At 39.7% G+C, this 22,595-nt stretch overlaps 1 protein-coding gene across 1 annotated transcript; it reads right to left on the minus strand.

Annotated features, from left to right (window-relative positions):
* Nucleotides 1-27: 27 nt before the first annotated feature.
* Nucleotides 28-21,198, minus strand: pfkla (phosphofructokinase, liver a). The gene is made up of 22 exons (XM_058392972.1): nt 20,939-21,198; nt 18,150-18,223; nt 16,984-17,061; nt 13,970-14,159; nt 12,273-12,438; nt 10,844-10,888; nt 9,366-9,474; nt 9,069-9,164; nt 8,866-8,958; nt 8,536-8,661; nt 7,608-7,672; nt 7,415-7,478; nt 6,014-6,160; nt 5,046-5,116; nt 4,795-4,882; nt 4,564-4,716; nt 4,233-4,397; nt 3,847-3,908; nt 3,025-3,136; nt 2,434-2,533; nt 1,701-1,806; nt 28-1,614 (listed from the first exon to the last, which is right to left on the minus strand). Exons 1-22 carry the CDS (start codon nt 21,021-21,023, stop codon nt 1,467-1,469), a joined length of 2,343 nt encoding a protein of 780 aa, XP_058248955.1. The 5' UTR covers nt 21,024-21,198; the 3' UTR covers nt 28-1,466.
* Nucleotides 21,199-22,595: the final 1,397 nt, after the last annotated feature.

Genomic DNA, 22,595 nt, shown 5'->3' on the forward strand with positions numbered 1-22,595 from the left:
TGTAATTTTAGATTGTGGGGCTATTTATGTATACATGGTAAACAGTTTGTGTTTTAGTAGTTCTTGACAGATTCTGACAAGCCCTTGAAAGAAATCTTACAGTTTAAAAGTACTGTATTGCTAATGTTGCCTTATTCGATTGTAGATGCTACTGCTTTTTGGACCTGATGTTCTGTTAAGTTGAATGAATGCTGAATTTTACAATTATTGCAGTTTCAGTTCGGCAAAATTGCTGTTTGATGTCTTGAATAAAATACCTGGGTTTAAAATGCCTTAGTATTAGTCTGTAAAATAATCTATCAACACCGGCAGGACTCCATTTCACATACTTTCATATATGTATTTATGACATAAATTTCACATGTTTTCCCCCATTACTTTATACACAGGAGTGTTGCAGGGTGTTTTCCAAAACAACATGTAGAAAGCCAGTTTAAACTAAAAGTGTTTTTCTGTACACGCCAACAGTAAAAATCAGTCATGTAAATGATGCAACGAGAACAATTTCACACAATGCACAACAATACTGGTGAGTATGTCCTTTGTTACATACTTATGAATAACTTTACACTTCATGTTTATGAATGAACACACCTCACATTACACGGGCACAAAATTGCACAATCATGAACGAGAAGGTAGTTTCTTGATTTTTGATTACAGAATGTTCCAGTGTTATATTTTAAAAAAGGAAAGAAGTACAGACCACTAAGGCAGAGAAAGCTGCTGTTAGACCTTTAACATTACTACTCTATGATTTTTGTTATAAATAATTAAATTTTCAGTATATTATATATTTCTGATGATTTTGATCTGTAATCATAGTTTTGTCTAATTGGCTTCACTGGTAATTTACTGCTAAGCTTTTAGCATTTAAAAGCAGCTCCTAAAAACTAAGACTGTCCAAAAATGATAAAAAAAAAAATACAAAAAGACCAATTTGATGTCAATCAAATCTTTCACAAATTTCCTTGCCAACCAATAAAGCAGTGCTTACCTTATAAGAGAGAGAATAAGGTGCTAATTAATAAAAATATTTTAGTATATATATATTTTTTGTTAATATAGCATTTTCAGTTTAATTTCATTTAGGAGTTCACCGCATAGACTTCTACTGAAGAGATGAATTTATTTAGCTAGTGCCAGGAGAACATTGGATTTTTGTGAATACAGCCCTTGAGAGTTTAAACACTGTCAATCAAAAATATCTGCTACTTTTATAGGCATTAAATGTAAATAATTATTTTTGGCTAAAAGTGCTAGTTTGGGCATTGCATCGAGAAGGAGTGTTGTTCCCTGCTTCAAATTCAGCACCAAACATGAAACAGCAGAGTTATAAAAACGTCGAAGCCATAAACAAGCAATCCAGTTTAGTCACAGACTGCATGTTATGAAATCTCTTGGTAGGAAGCATAGCTGGTGTTAATGAGCAAGCTGGTGAACATCAGTGTAATGTATGTCTCTGTCTAAAACCCATCATCTTGACTGAGAGAACGAAGGGTCACATGTCTAATCTCTCCTGTGACATACTGATCGAAGCTGGTCTGGTATTTAGCCAGCATCTTGAGTAGCAGTCGCAGATTCAGCCACCATTGCTCTTTGGGCATTCTGTGCCTGTAATGACAGGACAAAGAACACAAGTGTTGTAGATCATTCATTAGTGTAAATTCAACATGATAAAGATCAGTTTGAACACTCACTCAAAGTCAGTGTGCATCTTCAGTTCAGCCACAGGGGTGAACGTGAGTCCTTTACCATTCAGACCCAACACACACGCAGTGTCCGGGGAGTTGGCAAACACAGAACCTGATTGAGAGGCTTTTAGTATTAGTTTTGGAAAATGACATGTAAACTACTGTATAAAGTACACATGATCAGGCATAACATTATGAGCAGTGAGAGGTGAAGTGAATAACACTGATGATCTCCTCATCATGGCACCTGTTAGTGGGTGGGAGATATTAGGTAGCAAGTGAACATTTTGTCCTCAAAGTTGATGTGTTAGAAGCAGGAAAAATGGACAAGCGTAGGGATTTGAGCGAGTTTGACGAAAGGCCAAATTGTGATGGCTAGACCACTGGATCAGAGCATCTCCAAAACTGCAGCTCTTGTGGGGTGTTCCCGGTCTGTAGTGGTCAGTATCTATCAAAAGTGGTCCAAGGAAGGAACAGTGGTGAACCGACCAAGGCTCACTGATGCACGTGGGGAGCGAAGGCTGGCCCGTTTGATCCGATCCAATAGACGAGCTACTGTTCCTCAAACTGCTGAAGAAGTTAATGCTGGTTCTGATACAAAGGTGTCAGAATACACAGTGCATGATGGATCAGGGCTGTTTTGGTAGCAAAAGGGGGGCCGACACAGTACTGGGGAAGGTGGTCATAATGTTATGCCTGGTCAGTGTATGTCTACGTAAAAAGCGTTTAAAATGATCACCTTGTCTGAAGGTGGCAGTCATCTTCTCAGAAAGCCACTGCACGGCTCTCGCGCCCAACTTTGTGCCAAAGTTCCTATCAAAAGGTGAAGGTGCTCCTCCCTTAAAACAAAAAGAAAAAGAAACTAAACAATGAATGCTAAAACAAATACCATACTTATTGTTACTGAAGGAGATAAGTTTGCCGTGCTTGCACTGGAATCTTGAGCGGTCCTTATGTGGAGTACTATTAACACACAGCATTACAAAATGGTCACCAGGAAATTCCCTGAGAATCAAATTTTTTATAGAAAGCATTAATGAAATATCAATTTCATATGAACTTGATGTTGAAAAATTTGATTGCCTCAAATCTCTAGTTTAACCATTTCCACTAGTGAGGTCATCTATGTAACCAATTTAAATGTAATTTCCTTAAACTGTTTGTTCCATTGGGTTGAAAAACACAGGTCTGAGATCATAATTCACAATTTCACACATATCCCATGTGATTAGATGAGATCTGTATAACAAAGACATCTGACACACAGACATATTTACATTACTTACAAATGAGAATGTTCCCTGTTTTCTATTGCTCAGTAAATGCTGACCTGTTGGAGATGTCCAAGCACGTTGACCCTGCAGTCGAACACTCCTTGCCCTTCAGCAGTGTACAGGTTATGGATGAAGTCGGTGCTGTATTGTGCGTGGCATTTCTCATTCCTGTGTTAACAGCAATTCAGAGTCATATTCTCAAAATCATGCAAGAGTAATGACTCATAGCTAGTAAATGTCTTTAAAGCATATGTGTTAAACTCATTGCCTCTAGGGCCAAATTCTGCCCACTGCCATGATTCATTCAGCCAGTACGAAGTGGCAAAATAATACTGAAACATCCTCCATTGCCTATAACTCTACATCGTCACACTATCTAAACTTCAGAGCCACATCATAGTGACTGCCCAAGTTCTGCGTGAGACACAGCGGGTATGGACTCATTTCACAGGCTTAAAACGGTTAAAAAACACTTCTTTCTGCTGTGTATACGCCTGTATGAGTTCTTCTTAAATGTCTTTCTTACTATATATATTTTTGATATTTTGAACGTAGATATACAGTGTATTAGGAACCAAAAACTGATGCTCTGTTTATATAAACATATGCAATTGTTTAAAAGGTAGATAAATCACTCTTGGTATAGTCCAAAGTAAATGAATTGGTCAAATATAATTAACTGACAGGGATAAGATAAATATCAGCCTGTTCCATGTCTCTACAATGACTTTATATTATAAAACAGGAAGCGTAGGGTCTTTTGGACATTCATCAGAAATGTATAATGATTCAGTTTGACTTAATTAGCCTGCTTTAATAAGCATGAGAGGACCTGGCTGTCTTTGAAGGACGTGTGTGTTACATAAAACAGATTGTACCTCAGCACCAGACCCCTCTGGATGTCCTTCTTCATCTTCTCGGTCAGGTGCTCGACATTCGTCTGTCAGAAGAAGAAAGTTTATAATATAGAAAGCGCTGGACTTAATTTGACCGTTTAGACCTACAAATGATTTCACAAGTGTCTGATTATTTACAGCTTTTGTTTTGGTTGGTTGTTCTAATAAAAATTCTGAATCGTTTCAGGTAAATGCTGAGATTTAGTGGTATAAATAATAAACAGGAGGAAACCAGGATCTACTGTGGTAGTAAAAAGCTATCAAGGTGAAACTTCACTGTTTTCACACAGCATCTTTCTGTGGTTCACCCACCAGTTATTACAGCAGGAAATTAGACAGCTGGAGATGGGTATTAACCATAATCTCACCTTCAGATCGTGGATATTGAAAGGCTCCTCAAATATATACGCGGCATCGGCTCCCACGGCAATGCCAGTGGTTGTTGCCAGGTATCCACAATATCCTCCCATGGTTTCCACCACAAATACCCTCCTCTTTGTTCCTGTAGCTGACTGCTTGATCTTATCACAGCTCTGTAGAAAAAAACAGCATACATGGCTGATTGGTTGGGATCAATTATTAATCTATATGACGTACAGCTTTGTGACTGTATACATATATGATCTAAACCACTTTTTTTTTTTTGCTTTAGTGTTACCTTAGCTGAGTAAAGAACTACTTGAATTGCACAGAACTTGCCTCCATAGCTGCATTGACAGCGGTATCAGCACCCAGGCTAAATTCGGTGCCAGGGACATTGTTGCTGATGGTGGCAGGAATGATGCACATGGGAATACACAGCTCGTTGTAATGGCCCCTGGCATCATATAGCTCCAGTACCCCTTCATAGGCCTAAAGAATAAAAGAGCTCTTGGGTAATGGCTTAAATGCAAGTATATAAATAACCAAGAAAAAGATATTGCTACTTGCCTCGAAGCCACCAATTACTAGCAGTGACTGGATGCTGTACTTGATAAGATTTTCAACCAATTTTTCCATAAAGGTTTTCGGTAGGGTTCTGAAAGGACAGAATTCAACAGCCATCATGGCTGGACTATCAGATGGATAAGGATGCTACTAATACTACTTATAATAATAATAATAATAATAATACTTATAATAATAATAATAATAATAATAATAATAATAATAATAATAAAAAACATGCTCCATTCACCAACCGTTTAGTCCCCAGGACTGAGCCACCTTGACCAGTCCAACCAGCAACACTACTCCAAGACATCTCTTTAACCTTTACACAGAAAGAAAGTTATGTATGTAAAATCACATTGTAAATACATTGTACTTTAATCTCACTGTAGTATACTTGCATAAAATCCCCAGAACTTTTTTTCACATCCAAAAATCAATAGCTATTTGTTTCTGTTTATAATTATTATATTCTTGTTACTGTATATATACACTGCAGCATCCTGTTAGAACAATGATCCTGTCCTACCGTTCGTTTTCTAGGGAGACGAGAGAAAATCCTGCAATGCGGATGGTGTGAGTGGTGCAAAATGGAGGATTTCTCAACTTCATGCAAATGAAGAGGTAAATATTGTCAAGAGTCATAATTATGCTTATAGTCAGTCTCTGCACCCTGAAATCATTGAGGTGCAAGATGGTAGAGACAGACTGCAGTTCGGTAGCAACTATTCCTGAAAACATGATTATATCAGCGCAGGAACAAATTAAAGTCACTATTTATAGCCCAAGAAAAGCCTGCAGATCTCCAAAAAACTAATTACATTGCTTTAAACCTTTAATGTACTTGAAAGCTTATTGAGCAGGAGATAAGCACTTTTAATGAGTTTCAATCACCAGGACAAATATACAGTTGGAATTTAATTATATATATATATATATATATATATATATATATATATATATATATATATATGTATATATATATATATATATAACAAACAAACAAACAAATAAAAAAACCTCACAATGATACCCCAATGCAATCATCTAGGCTGCTCGTTTCTCTTGCTCACTTAACTGTGGAGCCAGTAAAACCAGCTCTTGTCTTCACTGCAGTGTGAATGTGAAAGTCAGAGCTACAGTAAAGAACATCTGTGCAGTCATCATTAGTCTTAAAAAGCTTACATCACTGCAGCCCATTTTTCAGTCAGTTCCTCACCTCTCCATTGGCAAGGCCCTCAAATCCATCAGAAACCGTGTAGACTTTGTGGCCAGATGCCAGTGCCACCCTCACTGCAGACCTCACAGCTGCATTCATACCAGCTGCTGGAGCACCCACGTTCAGGACGGCTATTGAGAAATTGCTCTGCGGAAAAAAGACACATGCGACAGCACTGACACCAAGCTCTCTTCTTCAACTTGTCTCGAAAAGCTCTTCTAACCTTGCACTAATGGTCACTTAGTTAGAAGTTAGTAGCTAATTAGTATTAGTGTAGCACAACACAAGATGAGAGCTGAGAGATAAACTCTTTTTACCAGAGGCCAAAAAATGGAATTTGTTCCTGTCCATGTTCAGCACTGAATTCCTTTGCCATGAGTGGTGATTAATGGCTTTAAACCCCGTAAACCTATTTCTCCTCTCTGAGATAAAAAGCATTATCTTCAACCACCAAAATTCAGTGTAAGGTTATCCCAACAGAGGTAGAAACCCCTCACAGTGAAAGCCAACAGTGCCCTGACTCATTTTATATCAGATTTATGGCGATAATTCATTTGTTTAAACCGATTAAAATGTTTGACGATCCTGGCGTCAGAATGGAACACCAGTGTATTGGTAAAAAGGGTTAATGCCTATTCAGTAAGGCCTGACTGATAAGGGTTAGCCAAACAAATTTATCAGCACAACAGAAATGGCACAGATAAAATACAGTTAATGTCTCTTTATACAGCATTCATGAACATGATTTTGAACAATATCCAAGCACGCTGTACGGCACTTAGAATTTCTTGTGAGTTTATTTGATTTCCAATCTTCCAATAATCCAGCAAAACACAATCTAAATTGGATTTACAGTGGTTTACTGAATAAATGATTTTCATGTACTACAGATAGATCCCGAAGGAAATTCCAGATATCCAGCAGCAATAGAGACAGTATATTTCATGTACCATTTAATTCAGTTCAAATTTATTTGTACAGCGCTTTTAAAAATGGATATTGTCACAAAGCAGCTTTCCAGGAATAAATAAATGAAGGAAATAAGTAATGAATTTAAAATGTACCCCTACTGAGCAAGCTATAGGTCGATACAATTATTACTATATTTCTGTTGTTTATTTGACTCCTATATGTTAATTAACTGTAACTAAAACTATCTAAAGAATTTTGTTAATTCTTAGCTCTTTACAGTTATCAGTCAGGCCCAATTACAGATAACCAACAATCCAGCTAGAGACTAAAGCCTACGCACAAACCAGCACACACAATCGTACATACCTACTAAAATAGCTTCCGAAAGCATAGCGTTTCTTTAAATCTGTTAAAGAACATTTGAGATGTACGTATCATGTTAATACTCCCAATAATCCCAGGTATTTGCTGTCTTGTCTAAAGTCTTACCGTGACTTGAGCAGGCTTCTGGTATGCCAGTAACCTGTAAATACCCCAGTTGTTCGCAAAGCTCCTGAAATGAACACCAAGTTTGTTAGACATTAACACAATAACCAACCAGAGCAAGGGGATTACTAACCAAATTTGGGGGTTACTTTACTGTGTTGTTCACCGAATTACAGGACATCAGAACAAGCCTCACCTTCCACGCAACTGAATGGCCTCCTCAAACCTCTGCTCATTCATAGCCTTCTGTACTGCTTTAGTCTGGGGGAAAAAGGGAGGATATGTTGCATGAATTAATAATATTACAGGGTGCTTGAGCAAATATGCAACAATGATGATACACATGTTATAAATAATATATACAAAATGAATGAATTTAATTAAGTAACTGGTTCCTGACTTTTCGGACATAATTAAAAATTACTGGACATTTGAGCTCAGAGAACTGAATTTTCTGTAACGGATCGGCTCAATGTAAACCTGAGAGACTTTTAAGCAAGGCCAGAAATACTCAGCTATATGCTTTTCAGTTAAAAAATACAATTTCACTCATTCACCCAGCACTTTGTCCTGGTCAGGGTTGCAGTGGATTAGGAGCTTATTCCTATAAATAGGAGCTTGAGGCTGGAATAGACCCTGGATAAGGAACGTAGGAATGTAAGGAAACACACACACACATTCACACTAATGAACACATTCGCACTTTAATGTCTCCAATCCACCTTCCACTTGAAATATGTGAAACTTTACATAGAGATTGACCTGAGTTCAGGATTAAAGTGGGAATCTGGAGGCAAAGCTACTTGCTGCAACACTTTGCTGTCAAACACAGTAAATTTTTTGAACCCCAAACCATCACTGCAGCAAGCACACTTTAAACTATTAATATATAATATACATAAACATGTGCAGTGCCACAAATTTTATGCAGTACTATAGTACCTGCTTTGATTACAATTAGCTCAGGTTAACTCACTGATGCCCAGCTGATGTTCTGTACATCTGTCTAGCCTGGATGTTTAATGAGGTGTATTACAGCAGAACATTCTCTGTTCTGGACCTTGAACATACAGCACAAGAGTTTGGTGCTCCTGTAGCAAACATATCCTTTATGTGTTTCTTACCATTTCTACTGCTTCCATTAGGGGCAGCTGCACTGACCGGTTCCCGGACAGGCCGATCACACAGGCGGGGGTTTCAGGAGTCGCCTCCATCAGTGCCACCACTGCCTCCATTCCCAATTTACTACTCTAGGAACACAATCGCAGTGCAGTGTTCAGAAAATAAAACAATATAATTCTACATAGTGCTTTATCTCAAACACAAAATATTTCTCATACATTCAACATGCATCCCAAATTGCATACTAATGCACTATTCTGCACCGTTTTGTAGTGCAGTGTGTATAAATGTGTGACTTTAAATATGGAGACCAATCAGTTTGAACTGCTTACTAATACTCGATCGAAGGCTGAAGGAGTTCCTCCTCTCTGCACATGGCCCAGAACAGTCACCCTGGTGTCATAACCCAACCGCTTCACTACAAGCTACACACACAAACAGAAAACATCCTACTATTATAACTGTTGTTTAAAATAACATAAGAAAAAGTGATATTTATCTTCAATGCTGGTGGTGTGAATTTTGAAGTACTCACATCTTTGATGTAGCTGGATGAGATGGGCTCGCCTTTTCTGTTGATTGCTCCCTCAGCAACGATGATGATGTTGAGTCTGGATCCCTTACTTCGGCTCTGTGCACACACACACACACACACACACACAGCAATTCAGTAATTCTCTACAGCTAAAAACTTACAGGCCAATCACTGAAACAAAACCCGACAGCTAAAGAATCCAGGCCTGTCTGTAAGGAGTTCTCAGATGTAATTACTTCTCTGAAAGTGGTTCAGTGCTTTTTTTTATCTATCTATAGATCTCCTGTGCTCCATCACCTCTCCAAGCCGAGCACACATAAGGTCCTCCCAGTTGTCCTCTGGAGGAGCTTCAGGAATAAAAAGCCAGTCTGCTCCAGATGCTAAAGCAGACACCAGAGCCAGATATCTGCACACACACACATACACACACAAATATAGACACACACGTTATACACCTTTAGTTTTAAACAGCCATCCCATTGTGGTTGCCAATACAATTTATTTATTTATTGTTTGTTAGTTAGTTATGTCACTTTTGATTTTGACCGAAAAACACTTTTATTCTGCACTTTTATTAGGGCAGTGGTAGCTCAAGTGTTCCAGCAGGAAAATCAAAACAGCAGAACAGAAATAAATCCAAACATTTTAAGCTATATTATCATTGTACAATTCTGCCAGTAACACAGCAACGACCATCACTGGATCTTTATATCACTAACACTGGACTGGTGCTTATCTCAGTGTTCTACAGTAGTGAGAGATATAATTATTAATGTGATTAATTTATTCTGTAAAACCATCATCCTAATGGCTCTCTGCTCATTGAATGTTTACAGCAGAAATATTTAGAGGTGATATATAAAGGTGGTATGTTTATGGTCAGTCATCCATACATTCATTTTTTAGAGCGTATTCTACATGGAGAGCCTGGAGTGTATACCAGGGGACTCGGGGCACAATACAGGGGACACCCTGGGCAGGGTGCCAACCCTACCCATCACAGACTCCACATACACTGATACAGGCATAACATTATGACCATCTTTCCAATATTGTGTTGGTCCCCCTTTTGCTGCTAAAACAGCCCTGACCCGTCCTGCACTGTGTATTCTGACACCTTTCTATCAGAACCAGCATTAACTTCTTCAGCAGTTTGAGCAACAGTAGCTCGTCTGTTGGATCGGCTCACACGGGCCAGCCTTCACTCCCCACGTGCATCAATGAGCCTTGGCCACACATGACCCTGTCGCCGGTTCACCACTGTTCCTTCCTTGGATCACTTTTGATAGATACTGACCACTGCAGACCGGGAACACCCCACAAGAGCTGCAGTTTTGGAGATGCTCTGATCTAGTCGTCTAGCCATCACAATTTGGCCCTTTGTCAAACTCGCTCAAATCCTTACGCTTGCCTATTTTTCCTGCTTCTAACACATCAACTTTGAGGACACAATGTTCACTTGCTGCCTAATATATCCCACCCACTAACAGGTGCCATGATGAGGAGATCATCAGTCTTATTCACTTCACCTGTTACTGCTCATAATGTTATGCCTGATCGGTGTATACAACCCCAAAGGTGCAAGAAAAATGTGCTAACCACTAAGCTGCTGTGGCCTGGTCAGTCACGATAAGATAAAACAAAATCATGTTAACATAACTAAAGCACTGAGTGAAGTGTTTTTTTAAATGATAAGTTTAAGTCTTTAATGAATTAAAGGCTGAATTTACTTCAGGTTCAGTGGTGTTTTCTAAAAAAACTGAGACACGACTCACCCGCAGTGTCGTCCCATTACCTCCAGGACAAACGTGCGCTGATGGCTGCAGAACAGTTTGGGAAGAGATTTGCAAAGCATTAGAAGTGTTTTATTAGTGAAACAAATGATATAAACATCCTCAGTAATACAAATAGTTCATTTTAAAGCAGTCTTTGAGCATCTTTGCTGTACCGATGACCAGAATACCCTTCTTGTGTATCTTTAAACTTGAGTCAGTCTGCAACAGCATAAAGATAACAGTCTGCTAAATACTACATATCTTTATAGAAGTTTCAGTCACAAAAATACTGAGGTTGAATTTTTATGCTGGCATTTTTCTTCTGTAAAATCCAGTGTGATAGAAATAACCAGGAACCTGTCAAATTTAATAACAGTCACCTCAGAAATAATGTATACTATGCACCTCACAGCCAATTGTTTATTGATACCTGGTCAAACCGATTTGCATGTTGAACATCCCATTCCAGAGTCAGTCCTCCTTCTACTGTTATAATAACCTCCACTCTTCTTTAAAGGCTTCCCAGCCACAAGAGCATTAGTAAGGTCAGGCTCTAGTCATGTGATGAAGTCTGGGGTCAGGTCTGTTCTGTGTGGTTGAGGTCAGGGCTCTGTGCAGGAAACTCGAATCCTTCCACTCCGACCTCGGCAAACCATTTATTTATGGACCAAAATTATGTGCTTTCAGCTTTTAACAACAGTCTGTGGCCCACACAGAGGTGTGATGGTTAGGTCTCCACATACATTTTGCCATATCGAGTTTCCAATCCAAGTTTCCAATAGCAGACGTTATATGCTATTAGTATGCGACACTTAATTTAGATCTTGTCGTGCTATGTTCTTACTCCACATTATAATCTTGTTCAACCACAATATGCTGCACAATCACATCTGTATAATGTTACCTAGGTGTTTAAGTAAAAAGAATTAACACAGAAATGCTGAAGAACATGCCATTATGCCAGATATTCCTGACCCACTAAATATTTCACGTTAACACGGATCATCTTTAAAACAATCTAGTTAGTTTAGACTTCTACTCCATGTTGTTGGCTGACATCAGGTAACACTTCACCTAGAAACTGATGTGTTCCACAGTAATAAAGCTCTCTGGTGATAACCATCTAACCGGCTGTTTCTAAGGCAAGTTCAGACAAGAATTCTATGCGGGAAAAAATGTCTCAGAAGATTCTTCAATGAGATTATGCAACAGCACATGCACAAGCTCCAGCACCCTACAGAATGGTTTTTCATTCTGTGCTACGATCCTCCACACACAGTGTAGTAAATTAAAGGAATGCTCCAGCATTTTCGACTTACATACATACAGTGAACTGAGGTTACAGTGAAAATTGTTGGAGTCTTCCTGTTACTATTCATGTTTCTATATTCTTTATTTTCTCCCTTGTGGTTATTGTGTAGCTGCTGACCTGATGGCAGTGGTGGTGATGGCGTCCACGATATCCATGATGCGATGGAGGGCTGAGTCTGCTCCGATGGTCATGTCAGTGCCACAGAAATCGTTATCGATGGAGCCCACCAAACCCACGATGTTTAGGTGGCTGTACTTTTTTGCTGTCTCAGCAGTGATCCTGCCTACAAAGGAGAACATTAGCAGTGTGGGTGTATGCTTGTGTGTATGTATATATGTGTGTATGTGTATGTATATATATGTATGCATGTGTGTGTTTATGTATGTATGCTGTATATGCTTGCTATATACTGACTTATTAAATAAAAACTTCTCTCCTGATTTAGTTTGATGTTGTAACAGTACTGAATTATTAATGGAGATGAGTTACCAGCGTGCTTTGAGCAATATTCTTTCCAGAGCTCTGAATAAGTTGCTGCATAATGACAGCTAAACATATCCACAGTGAAGATGCGCAGCCCTTGAAACAACTTCACTCGCTTCAGAAGGAGTTTGTGAGGTAAATTTGCAATTGTAATGTTAACAGTGACAAGCTTTACATGCTGCATTTTTATGTGACTGAAAAATGATTTTTAAATTCAATTTTCTAAAATATTTCAAATTTCATTGCACACTGATCCTTTCAATTCTATTAAGCCTACTGTTACTAATTTGGGCGGTGGTTGCTCAAGTGGTTAAGGCTCTGGGTTGTTGACCAGGGGTTCAAGTCCCAGCACTGCCAAGTTGCCACTCTTGGGCCCTTGAGCAAGGCCCTTAACCCTCTCTGCTCCAGTGCTGTATCATGGCTGACCCTGCGCTCTGACCCCAACCTCCAAGGATGGGATATGCGAAGAAAGAATTTCACTGTGCAGTAATATATATGTGACACATAAAGGCAATTTCTATTATAAAAATCGTCACATGTTTTCCCATATCTGTTAATGTCATGTTTTGTTTGTTGATTTGCCTTCCAAAACCTTGCTCATAGCCTGTATTCTTTTGCTATTTTTGTTTGTATTCACTGTTTTCCTTTTACACCTCACAAAATAAATGTCCGCCTTTGCGTCCATCACCTCTGAGAATCTGAGACATAACAAAGGTCTCTGTTATTTTTCGGAAGGAGTCTCTAGTGTCAGTGCTTTATAGCATTCCGAGCAAAAGTTTGTAAAGTTATCTGAAACAGGAAAGCCTCCATGACAGATGCTGTCCTTTCTCAGAAACATGACATGTATTAACTGGAGGGGAAAAAAAGGATGCTGAGGAAATGACAGTTACAGAGATAGGTAGGCGATAAGACGGACTAAACTTTTATGCAGATATTTCATAACATTAAATGAAACTCTAAAAGGGATTACAAAATTACAAAATGTTTCAGTTAGTGTCAGGGTAAAAGAGAAATAAATCGCTTCAGGAAAATGATCGACCTAAGAGTAGAAATGATCTGCAAATTCAGTCATGTTATATTCTTTTTTCTGATATAAGACTATTTGTTGATATATTAACAGCCTGCCAATTTATTAGCACCAGGTGTTCTAGTAAGTCCTTGGCCATTTTGACAGATTTTGGATTTGTTTTCAGTGTGATTGAATGCAACAGTGCTAATCACAAACCACTGACAGCCACATAAATGCTCTTTCTGGATTTGAGGTTTGATGCCAGCGAGCAAATTGAATTCGAGAATATTATCTGGGTTTCTGTTGCAGGACTAGTGTGTACCTTTGGCTTCCAGCTCGGCGAGTAGTCCGCTCCACTCGCTTCGGAAGATGTTAGCTCCTGTAAGGCTGCCGTCTCCTCCGCACACACAGAGGTTGGTGATCCCACGTTTTACAAGATTGAAGGCGGCAGACAGACGGCCTTCCCGTGTGGTGAAGGCTTTACAGCGAGCGCTGCCGATCACTGTCCCACCCTGGAGAAAAGATCTGCATTAAATCTAGCACATCAAGTGCATTCATTCAAACTGGTGTAGTTAAATAGCTGGTCATTTCTTATGTTCTCCAGGCAGCAGAACTGAACAATCCAGCCCTCCTTGCTTTCAGTCAAAGCCAGTGGACAGAAATGAACACTAAAACTAATGCAAGTTGAGTGAGGAGCTATAGATGGGACACAAATAAGGTGCTGGCTCACCACTTATCACTTTATATTATTATTATTATTATTATTATTATTATTATTATTATTATTATTATTATTATTATTATTATTATTATTATTATTATTATTATTATTATTACTACATCCATCCATTTTCTGTACTGCTTATCCTACACAAGGTCGTAAGGAACATGGAGTCTATCCCAGGCTGGAGACATCCTGGATGGGGAGCCAATCCATTGCAGGACACAATCACATACACCCCTCTCACATACAATTTAGAGACATCAATACATATAATGCAAGCCTACATGCCTACATCAATACATACACTATATTGCCAAAAGTATTCGCTCACCCATCCAAATAATCAGAATCAGGTGTTCCAATCACTTCCATGGCCACAGGTGTATAAAATCAAGCACCTAGGCATGCAGACTGTTTTTACAAACATTTGTGAAAGAATGGGTCGCTCTCAGGAGCTCAGTGAATTCCAGCGTGGAACTGTGATAGGATGCCACCTGTGCAACAAATCCAGTCGTGAAATTTCCTCGCTCCTAAATATTCCACAGTCAACTGTCAGCTGTATTATAAGAACGTGGAAGTGTTTGGGAACGACAGCAACTCAGCCACGAAGTGGTAGGCCACGTAAACTGACGGAGCGGGGTCAGCGGATGCTGAGGTGCATAGTGCGAAGAGGTCGCCAACTTTCTGCAGAGTCAATCGCTACAGACCTCCAAACTTCATGTGGCCTTCAGATTAGCTCAAGAACAGTGCGCAGAGAGCCTCATGGAATGGGTTTCCATGGCCGAGCAGCTGCATCCAAGCCATACATCACCAAGTGCAATGCAAAGCGTCGGATGCAGTGGGGTAAAGCACGCCGCCACTGGACTCTAGAGCAGTGGAGACGCGTTCTCTGGAGTGACGAATCGCGCTTCTCCATCTGGCAATCTGATGGACGAGTCTGGGTTTGGCGGTTGCCAGGAGAACGGTACTTGTCTGACTGCATTGTGCCAAGTGTAAAGTTTGGTGGAGGGGGGATTATGGTGTGGGGTTGTTTTTCAGGAGCTGGGCTTGGCCCCTTAGTTCCAGTGAAAGGAACTCTGAATGCTTCAGCATACCAAGACATTTTGGACAATTCCATGCTCCCAACTTTGTGGGAACAGTTTGGAGCTGGCCCCTTCCCCTTCCAACATGACTGTGCACCAGTGCACAAAGCAAGGTCCATAAAGACATGGATGACAGAGTCTGGTGTGGATGAACTTGACTGGCCTGCACAGAGTCCTGACCTCAACCCGAACACCTTTGGGATGAATTAGAGTGGAGACTGAGAGCCAGGCCTTCTCGTCCAACATCAGTGTGTGACCTCACAAATGCGCTTCTGGAAGAATGGTCAAAAATTCCCATAAACACACTCCTAAACCTTGTGGACAGCCTTCCCAGAAGAGTTGAAGCTGTTATAGCTGCAAAGGGTGGACCGACATCATATTGAACCCTATGGATTAGGAATGGGATGTCACTTAAGTTCATATGCGAGTCAAGGCAGGCGAGTGAATACTTTTGGCAATATAGTGTATAATGCATGGACTGAGACACATGTCCCGAAAGCATAGGGAGATCATGCAAACGTCACATACTATCATCGCTACGACTACTGTGTGAGAAATTTGGTTAAATCTACATATAAACTGTCAGGGCTATGCTTGGACGTTCCCTGCTGGCACGCTAGAGTGTATTTTTTTTGTATTGTCATGTGCTTTTGTTTGTTCCGTGTTCACGTGTCTTTGCCCCGCCCTAGCCATAGATTCCTCCCCGTCTCTGCACACCTGCTCCTTATGTGTTTGTAATTAGTTCCCCTATTTATCCCTGCCGTTGAGCTTTGCAGTGCCGAATCCTTATCTTCGAGTTTTTTTCTGTTCGGTGGCCCCAGTCGGCGTTTTTATGTAGTTAGAGTTTCGGTTTCATTTCTAGCCTAGTTATGTTTGCCCAGTTTCCCCAGTGTTTCCTGTCCCTTTTGTCTGTCTTATTTGTTAATGAAACATGGCTTTTGTTATCCCTGCATTTGGGTCTGGTTTTACCCTGAGAGGCACCCTGCATCTCCTGACATAAACAGCTTTGGTAGGACATGTCTCGCATCTGCCTCAGACCTTAATTAAGACTTTTATTAAAGTGTAGCTTTAATTGTAGCTCTGTTAAATACAGATATGTAGATGTGAATTTAAAATGTTTGCTCATAATACTGGACAAGCGTCCTTATATTTCCACATTCATGAGTTGGGGAAAAGCACCAAATTGGGGGGAAAAAAACCTATTCATTTAGTACAGCAACACAGAGGAAACCAGCTTTTACATTACACAAAGCAAAAAGTGCATACACAGTAATCAGGCAATGTGCCTTTCGGTCAATATCATCAATAGACATTGATTTTGGATGCAATTTTCTAAATATGAGCCACATTGCACATGGTACAGCATCTTACCAGTACTGAACAGAAAACGGATACATAGAAGAGAGAAGAGGAAATAACAATGAACGAACGTACAGAAAGATCAAATGTAAAGCGAAAACATATTAAGTAGGATAACAAAAAGAAAAATAATCTCACACAGACAGAACATGCTCATGAAGTGCTTTTTACCAGCTGGATGATGTTGGTTACGCTGTGCCAGTGCGCCAGTTTGATATTGTCTCCTCCGTCCACCAGACCCTGGTAACCCTGGAAAACATTGATACAGTACATAACCGCTTAATCCAGTGAAAAAACAGGCCACGCATGTTACCATACACGGCTCACACATTCACATTAGTACATTCTCAAACACATGGATGAGGCTCAAGCACAGTCTGTAATATGACCACTAAATTACTTGGGTCATTTCTGTACATTTATAATATTCAAAGTGTATACCATACCGTAATGTCATAATACAAAACCTATGGGCTAAATCACAGTGCCTAGCTTTGAATAAAGGTCATGTTTCTGAGATACAAACATATCACAGTTTTTTAGTTTTGTAAACAAATGGCAAGAACATAGTGAGGCCATATTTAAATAGATTTCAATCAGTTACTTGTAATAATACTTGTTATAATAAAACAAAACCTAATTTATAGAAACGCTGGTGATCCCAACAAAAATACATTATGATGTTAATACATTGTAATATCATACAGTCATAACATCTATACACTGATCAGGCATAACATTATAACCACTGCTAGGTGAAGTGTATACCACTGATTATCTCCTCATCATGGCACCTGTTAGTGGGTGAGATACATTAAGCAGCAATTGTCCTCAAAGTTGATGTGTTAGAAGCAGGAAAAATGGGCAAGTGTAAGGATTTGGGCGAGTTTGACAAGGGCCAAATTGTGATGGCTAGACCACTGGATCAGAGCATCTCCAAAACTGCAGCTCTTGTGGGGTGTTCCCGGTCTGCAGTGGTCAGTATCTATCAAAAGTGGTCCAAGGAAGGAACAGTGGTGAACTGGCGTCAGGGTCATGGGCATCAATGATGCACGTGGGGAGCGAAGGCTTGCCCGTGTGATCTGATCCAACAGATGAGCTACTGTTGCTCAAATTGCTGACGAAGTTAATGCTGGTTCTGATAGAAAGGTGTCAGAATACACAGTGCATGATGGGTCAGCTCTATTTTGGCAGCAAAAGGGGGACCAACACAATACTAGGCAAGTGGTCATGATGTTATGCCTTATCAGTGTATCTTCCTCAGTCTCTGAGCTCTTGTTTCCTTTCTCATTACAAGAAGTAAGGGTTAAGAATCATTTAGCAGATTTAGGAGATACCTCGTGAATCAGATACACCGTGGCTCCAACATATATACCCATCCGAGTGACGGCACGGACAGCGGCGTTCATACCTGAGACAGGAGAAACAGAACACATCACATTAATTCTAGCTCATTATTAACCGTTTGTAGCGCTCTTGAGTACTAGCACTTGTTTACTTGTGGTTCTCTGATCATCTTTAACTCTGTGCTTGGATTATTTTCAAATTCCTTTGCAAGAAAACATATCTGCCATTGAATATAAATGTTAATATACTTTCATTCATATAATGAATTATATTTCATGTTACAGTCACTCAGAACATTGTGAAGAATATTGATGTTTTTAATATTGAATAACACTGCCTAAGGCAACCCGCAGTATATATGTGGTTTTAAGAAGAAGAAGCCTTTATTATCGTCACACATACATTACAGCACAGTGGAATTATTTTCTTTGCATATCCCAGCTGAGGAAGTTGGGGTCAGAGCGCAGGGGCAGCTGTGATGTGGCAACCCTGAAGCAGGAGGGTTAAGAGCCTTCCCCAACTGCCCATCAGTGGCAGCGTGGTGATGTTGGGCCTTGAACCTTCTGATCAACAACCCAGAGCCTTAACCACTTGAGCTACCACTGCCCCATCCCAACATATTTTAACATATTGCTTCATTTAATAGATTATGAATAACTGTATTATTACCAATCAAACAATCTTATACATAATTATCTAGTGACTAAGACAGTTATTTTTAGGTTTTACTCTGTCTTCATATTACATGATGTGTTAATTCCATATCAAGTCAATTATTATATGATTGAATGAATGAATGAAAGCCACAGGAGCATTTACAGATGGTCTCATGGTTACCAGATATCATGGGCATGTACACTAAATAGTGTGTAACAGCAGAGGAAATTTGTATATCAGAGTATTATACCCTCGCTATAACTCATGCTGCTCACCTCTTTAACCCTACCTCAGATTTTACCAGGACATTTTTCTGCTCACTTTTACAAAGCAGTTAAGATTTAGTTGCACTTTGTTAACTTCAAATAAGTTTCCCAAAAGGATTTATTAATAATGAAAAAAGACTGTAGACGGTTGACCCACATTCCTGTTGTTAGAACTCCTTTTGCATCATCGCCTGTGGGATACTGTGATGTAATCAAACCGGGACTTGCTTTGACAGGAGGCCATAGGGAAGTGATATTGTTGGTTTTTGAGTGTTTACAAGAATAAATGTTAGAAACTATATATAGCCCACGCTGTTGATGTTTAAAACAAACATCTCTCATGGACTAGTGGCAGAAAGAGAAATGCGTTTATGAAACATTCTGCTAAACTGAATCTATCCTTGTTGCTTGGAGGTTTGTGTTATTAGTAAATATTTTGCACCATTACAATAATTTAGCGTACACTATATTGCCAAAAGTTTTGGAACGTCTGCCTTTACATGCCCATGAATGTAATATGGAGTTGTCCCGCCCCTTTGCAGCTATAATAGCTTCAACACTTCTGGGAAGGCTTTCCTCAAGGTTTAGGAGTGTGTTTATGGGAATTTCTGACTGTTCCTCTAGAAGCCCATTTGTGAGGTCAGGCACTGATGTTGGACGAGAAGGCCTGGCTTTAATTCATCCCAAAGGTGTTCAGGTTATCAGGTTGAGGTCAGGACTCTGTGCAGGTTAGTCAGGTTCCTCCACATCAAACTCACTCATCCATGTCTTTATGTGCACTGGTGAGCAGTCATGTTGGAACATGAAGGGACCATCCCACAAAGTTGGGAGCATGAAATTGTCCAAAATTTCTTTAAAGCATTAAGAGTTCCTTTTGCTGGAACTAAGGGGCCGAGCCCAAACCCTTAAATTCAATGATTCGGAGGGGTGTCCTAAAACTTTTGGCAATATAGTGTATAAAATGTATAGTAAAAAGGCAAAACTTGTATCCAGGAAGGGATCTTCTCAGCAACAAATCCCCCTAATTTTTTTTTAATACACACAAGCACACTGATGCATCTTGACAGCTTGTCCATCAAATTAGTCCTGACCCCATGCTTCACAGTGATTTATTTATTCCATGTCAACTCTTTTTGGAGATTGTTTCAAAGCATGTTTCTGTTATATTTCCGTTTCACTAAGTAGTGTTACTCTTTATATATATATATATATATATATATATATATATATATATATATATATATATATAAAGTGTAACCCTGTGACTGGTTTTGTTTGATAATAAGTAAACAGTGCAGTGATGGAGAGTCTACAGTAGGAGTGCATGACTGACTGCACGTACAGATGGACACGCCCTCATTTCCCAAACACATGCCCCCATACTGTATAATAGCTAAATACTGCACGTCATCTGTTACGTTCGCCATGGTTACGTCTAAAATAGGTGAACACTATTGTATTAAGTAGTGTATATGAGCAGACCTTGACCTGTAATAAACATGTTGTTAAATTTGCCTCGTAAAGCAGGCGCTGTATTTGTGTGCCTTTGCTGTTTTTCGTGGCTTTCCGGGTGCCAAGATAAAACACATGGCACAGAGTTAAAGGTAGAAACGCCACCTTAAAACTACAATAAGACAGAAATAAAGTGAGTTGTTGTTGAACTGTTGTTTTGTAATCTACAGGTGAAAAGTTACACGTTTATTCAACCAGGACGTGTTTTCTTCTGAAACCTGAACGCGTGCGTGTCTGAGGCTTTATAACCTGGCAACAGCTGTGCACATCTGCTACAATGTGCTACATAATCCGAAACATTCTGAACTCTGTGTGTGTGTGTGTGTGTGTGTGTGTGTGTATACCTTGCGCATCTCCTCCACTGGTCAGCACGGCTATGGCTTTCCCAGCACCCGTCATCCGGAGCTTCTCCAAACCCTGAGAACTCATTTTAAATCTCAGTAAACATGGAAACTCCAGTCAGAGAAGCAATCAGCCTAATACACACACCGTTACCGAAAGCTTTAGGGCACTGAGTGACCCACAGTATCCTCTAACACTTATTTAAACCCTTTGCTTTGAGCAGAGCGCCCAGATGACCTTCCGGGGATACAAACTGTGTGTGTATATATGGCCACGCCCATTCTGGGCGTGACTCGGCGCCATTGCTCCAACATTCTGCTCTGGAATTTCCCATCTGCACACATTGCACAAGCCCAACTGAAAAAAGCACCACTTTACAGCACAGAACCCAATTTTTTTGGACATGCTGATTAGTTGAATAAGATGCGCTGGGAGCAGGAGAAACATATCCCATTACAAACCTGTGCGATATACACTGACCGTGCATTTTTTTTTTTTTTTTAGGAACACTTGCACATGCATGTTGTTATGTAATCAGTCAATCAAGTGACAGCAAAATGTCATGCAGGTACAGGTCAAGAGCTTCAGTTATTGTTCACATCAAACATTAGAATGAAGATATAGTATGATCTCTGTGACTTGGTGTGGTTGTCGGTACCAAGTGGACTGGGTTGAATATCACACACAAAAGTCTTCAGGGTTTACACAGACTGATGCGAAAAACATCCCATAAGTGGAGGGTTCGCAGGCTGAAACGCCTGGTTGATGAGAGAGGTTCAAGAATCTGAGGCTATCATGGATACAAAGTCACTGATGGACAGGTAAAGACTGGAAAAATACCTGATTATTTTTTTCTATTCGTCATCTTCCCAATTTGGAGATATATATATATATATATACAGCACCATTCTGTGCAAACCCTAGAGCTGCTGTGTGTGAAAATACCAGGAGATCAGCAGCTTTCTGAAATATTAAAAGCAACTCATCTCGTACCAACAGCCATGTCATGGCTAAAGTCATAGATATCAGAACTTTCCCCCATTCTTATATTTAATGTGAACATTAACTGAAGTCTTAACCTACAGTATGACCTTGCTGTGCATCCCCATGACTGGCTAATTAAATACCTGCCAGATGTGCAAGTGTTTCTTATAAACAGTGGGTGTGCAGAGGGTTAAAATCTGGATTTTGTTCCCCATTTTAAATAAAATAAAATAAAATAAAAAACCTAGAAGGTTTTAGAATTTTGAAAAAAATTTGAAACAAAATAAAGTAAATCTTCAATATATTTTACTGTATGTATATTCATATTTGTAAATTAGTGAGCAATTTGTGATATTAACATTTACAGCTTTTGGCAGATGCTCCTGACCAGAGTGGTTTGAGGTCAAAGGACCTTGCTCAGGAGCCCAGAAGTAGCGGTTTGGCAGTCCTGAGATTTACACTCATGACCTTCAGATCTGTAGTGCAATGTCTAAACCACTGATCTACTACTGCCTCATTGACCAAACTAACCTCTTTGTACAAAAGGTCAGATTTTTCCTTATGCCACATCTCTTCTGCTGAAGCATGTGTTCCAATGACACACTGATGGTTTTGACCCAAATTGGGTAATTGGGTTGCACACAAACCTGTGGAGTTCAGGCCAGCTCAAGTGCA

This window comes from Hemibagrus wyckioides, linkage group LG06 (assembly GCF_019097595.1).
Source record: "Hemibagrus wyckioides isolate EC202008001 linkage group LG06, SWU_Hwy_1.0, whole genome shotgun sequence".
Classification (NCBI taxonomy): Eukaryota; Metazoa; Chordata; class Actinopteri; order Siluriformes; family Bagridae; genus Hemibagrus; species Hemibagrus wyckioides.

Excerpts from the sequence above, each read along its gene's own strand:
- pfkla (XM_058392972.1), bottom strand. The coding sequence starts at position 21,023 with ATGAGTTCTCAGGGTTTGGAGAAGCTCCGGATGACGGGTGCTGGGAAA. Across the intron at positions 7,673-8,535 it reads TAATGGAAGCAGTAGAAATG|ACTAAAGCAGTACAGAAGGC; the intron begins GTAAGAAACACA and ends TTTTTCCCCCAG. Across the intron at positions 4,398-4,563 it reads CTGTCAATGCAGCTATGGAG|AGCTGTGATAAGATCAAGCA; the intron begins GCAAGTTCTGTG and ends TTTTTTCTACAG.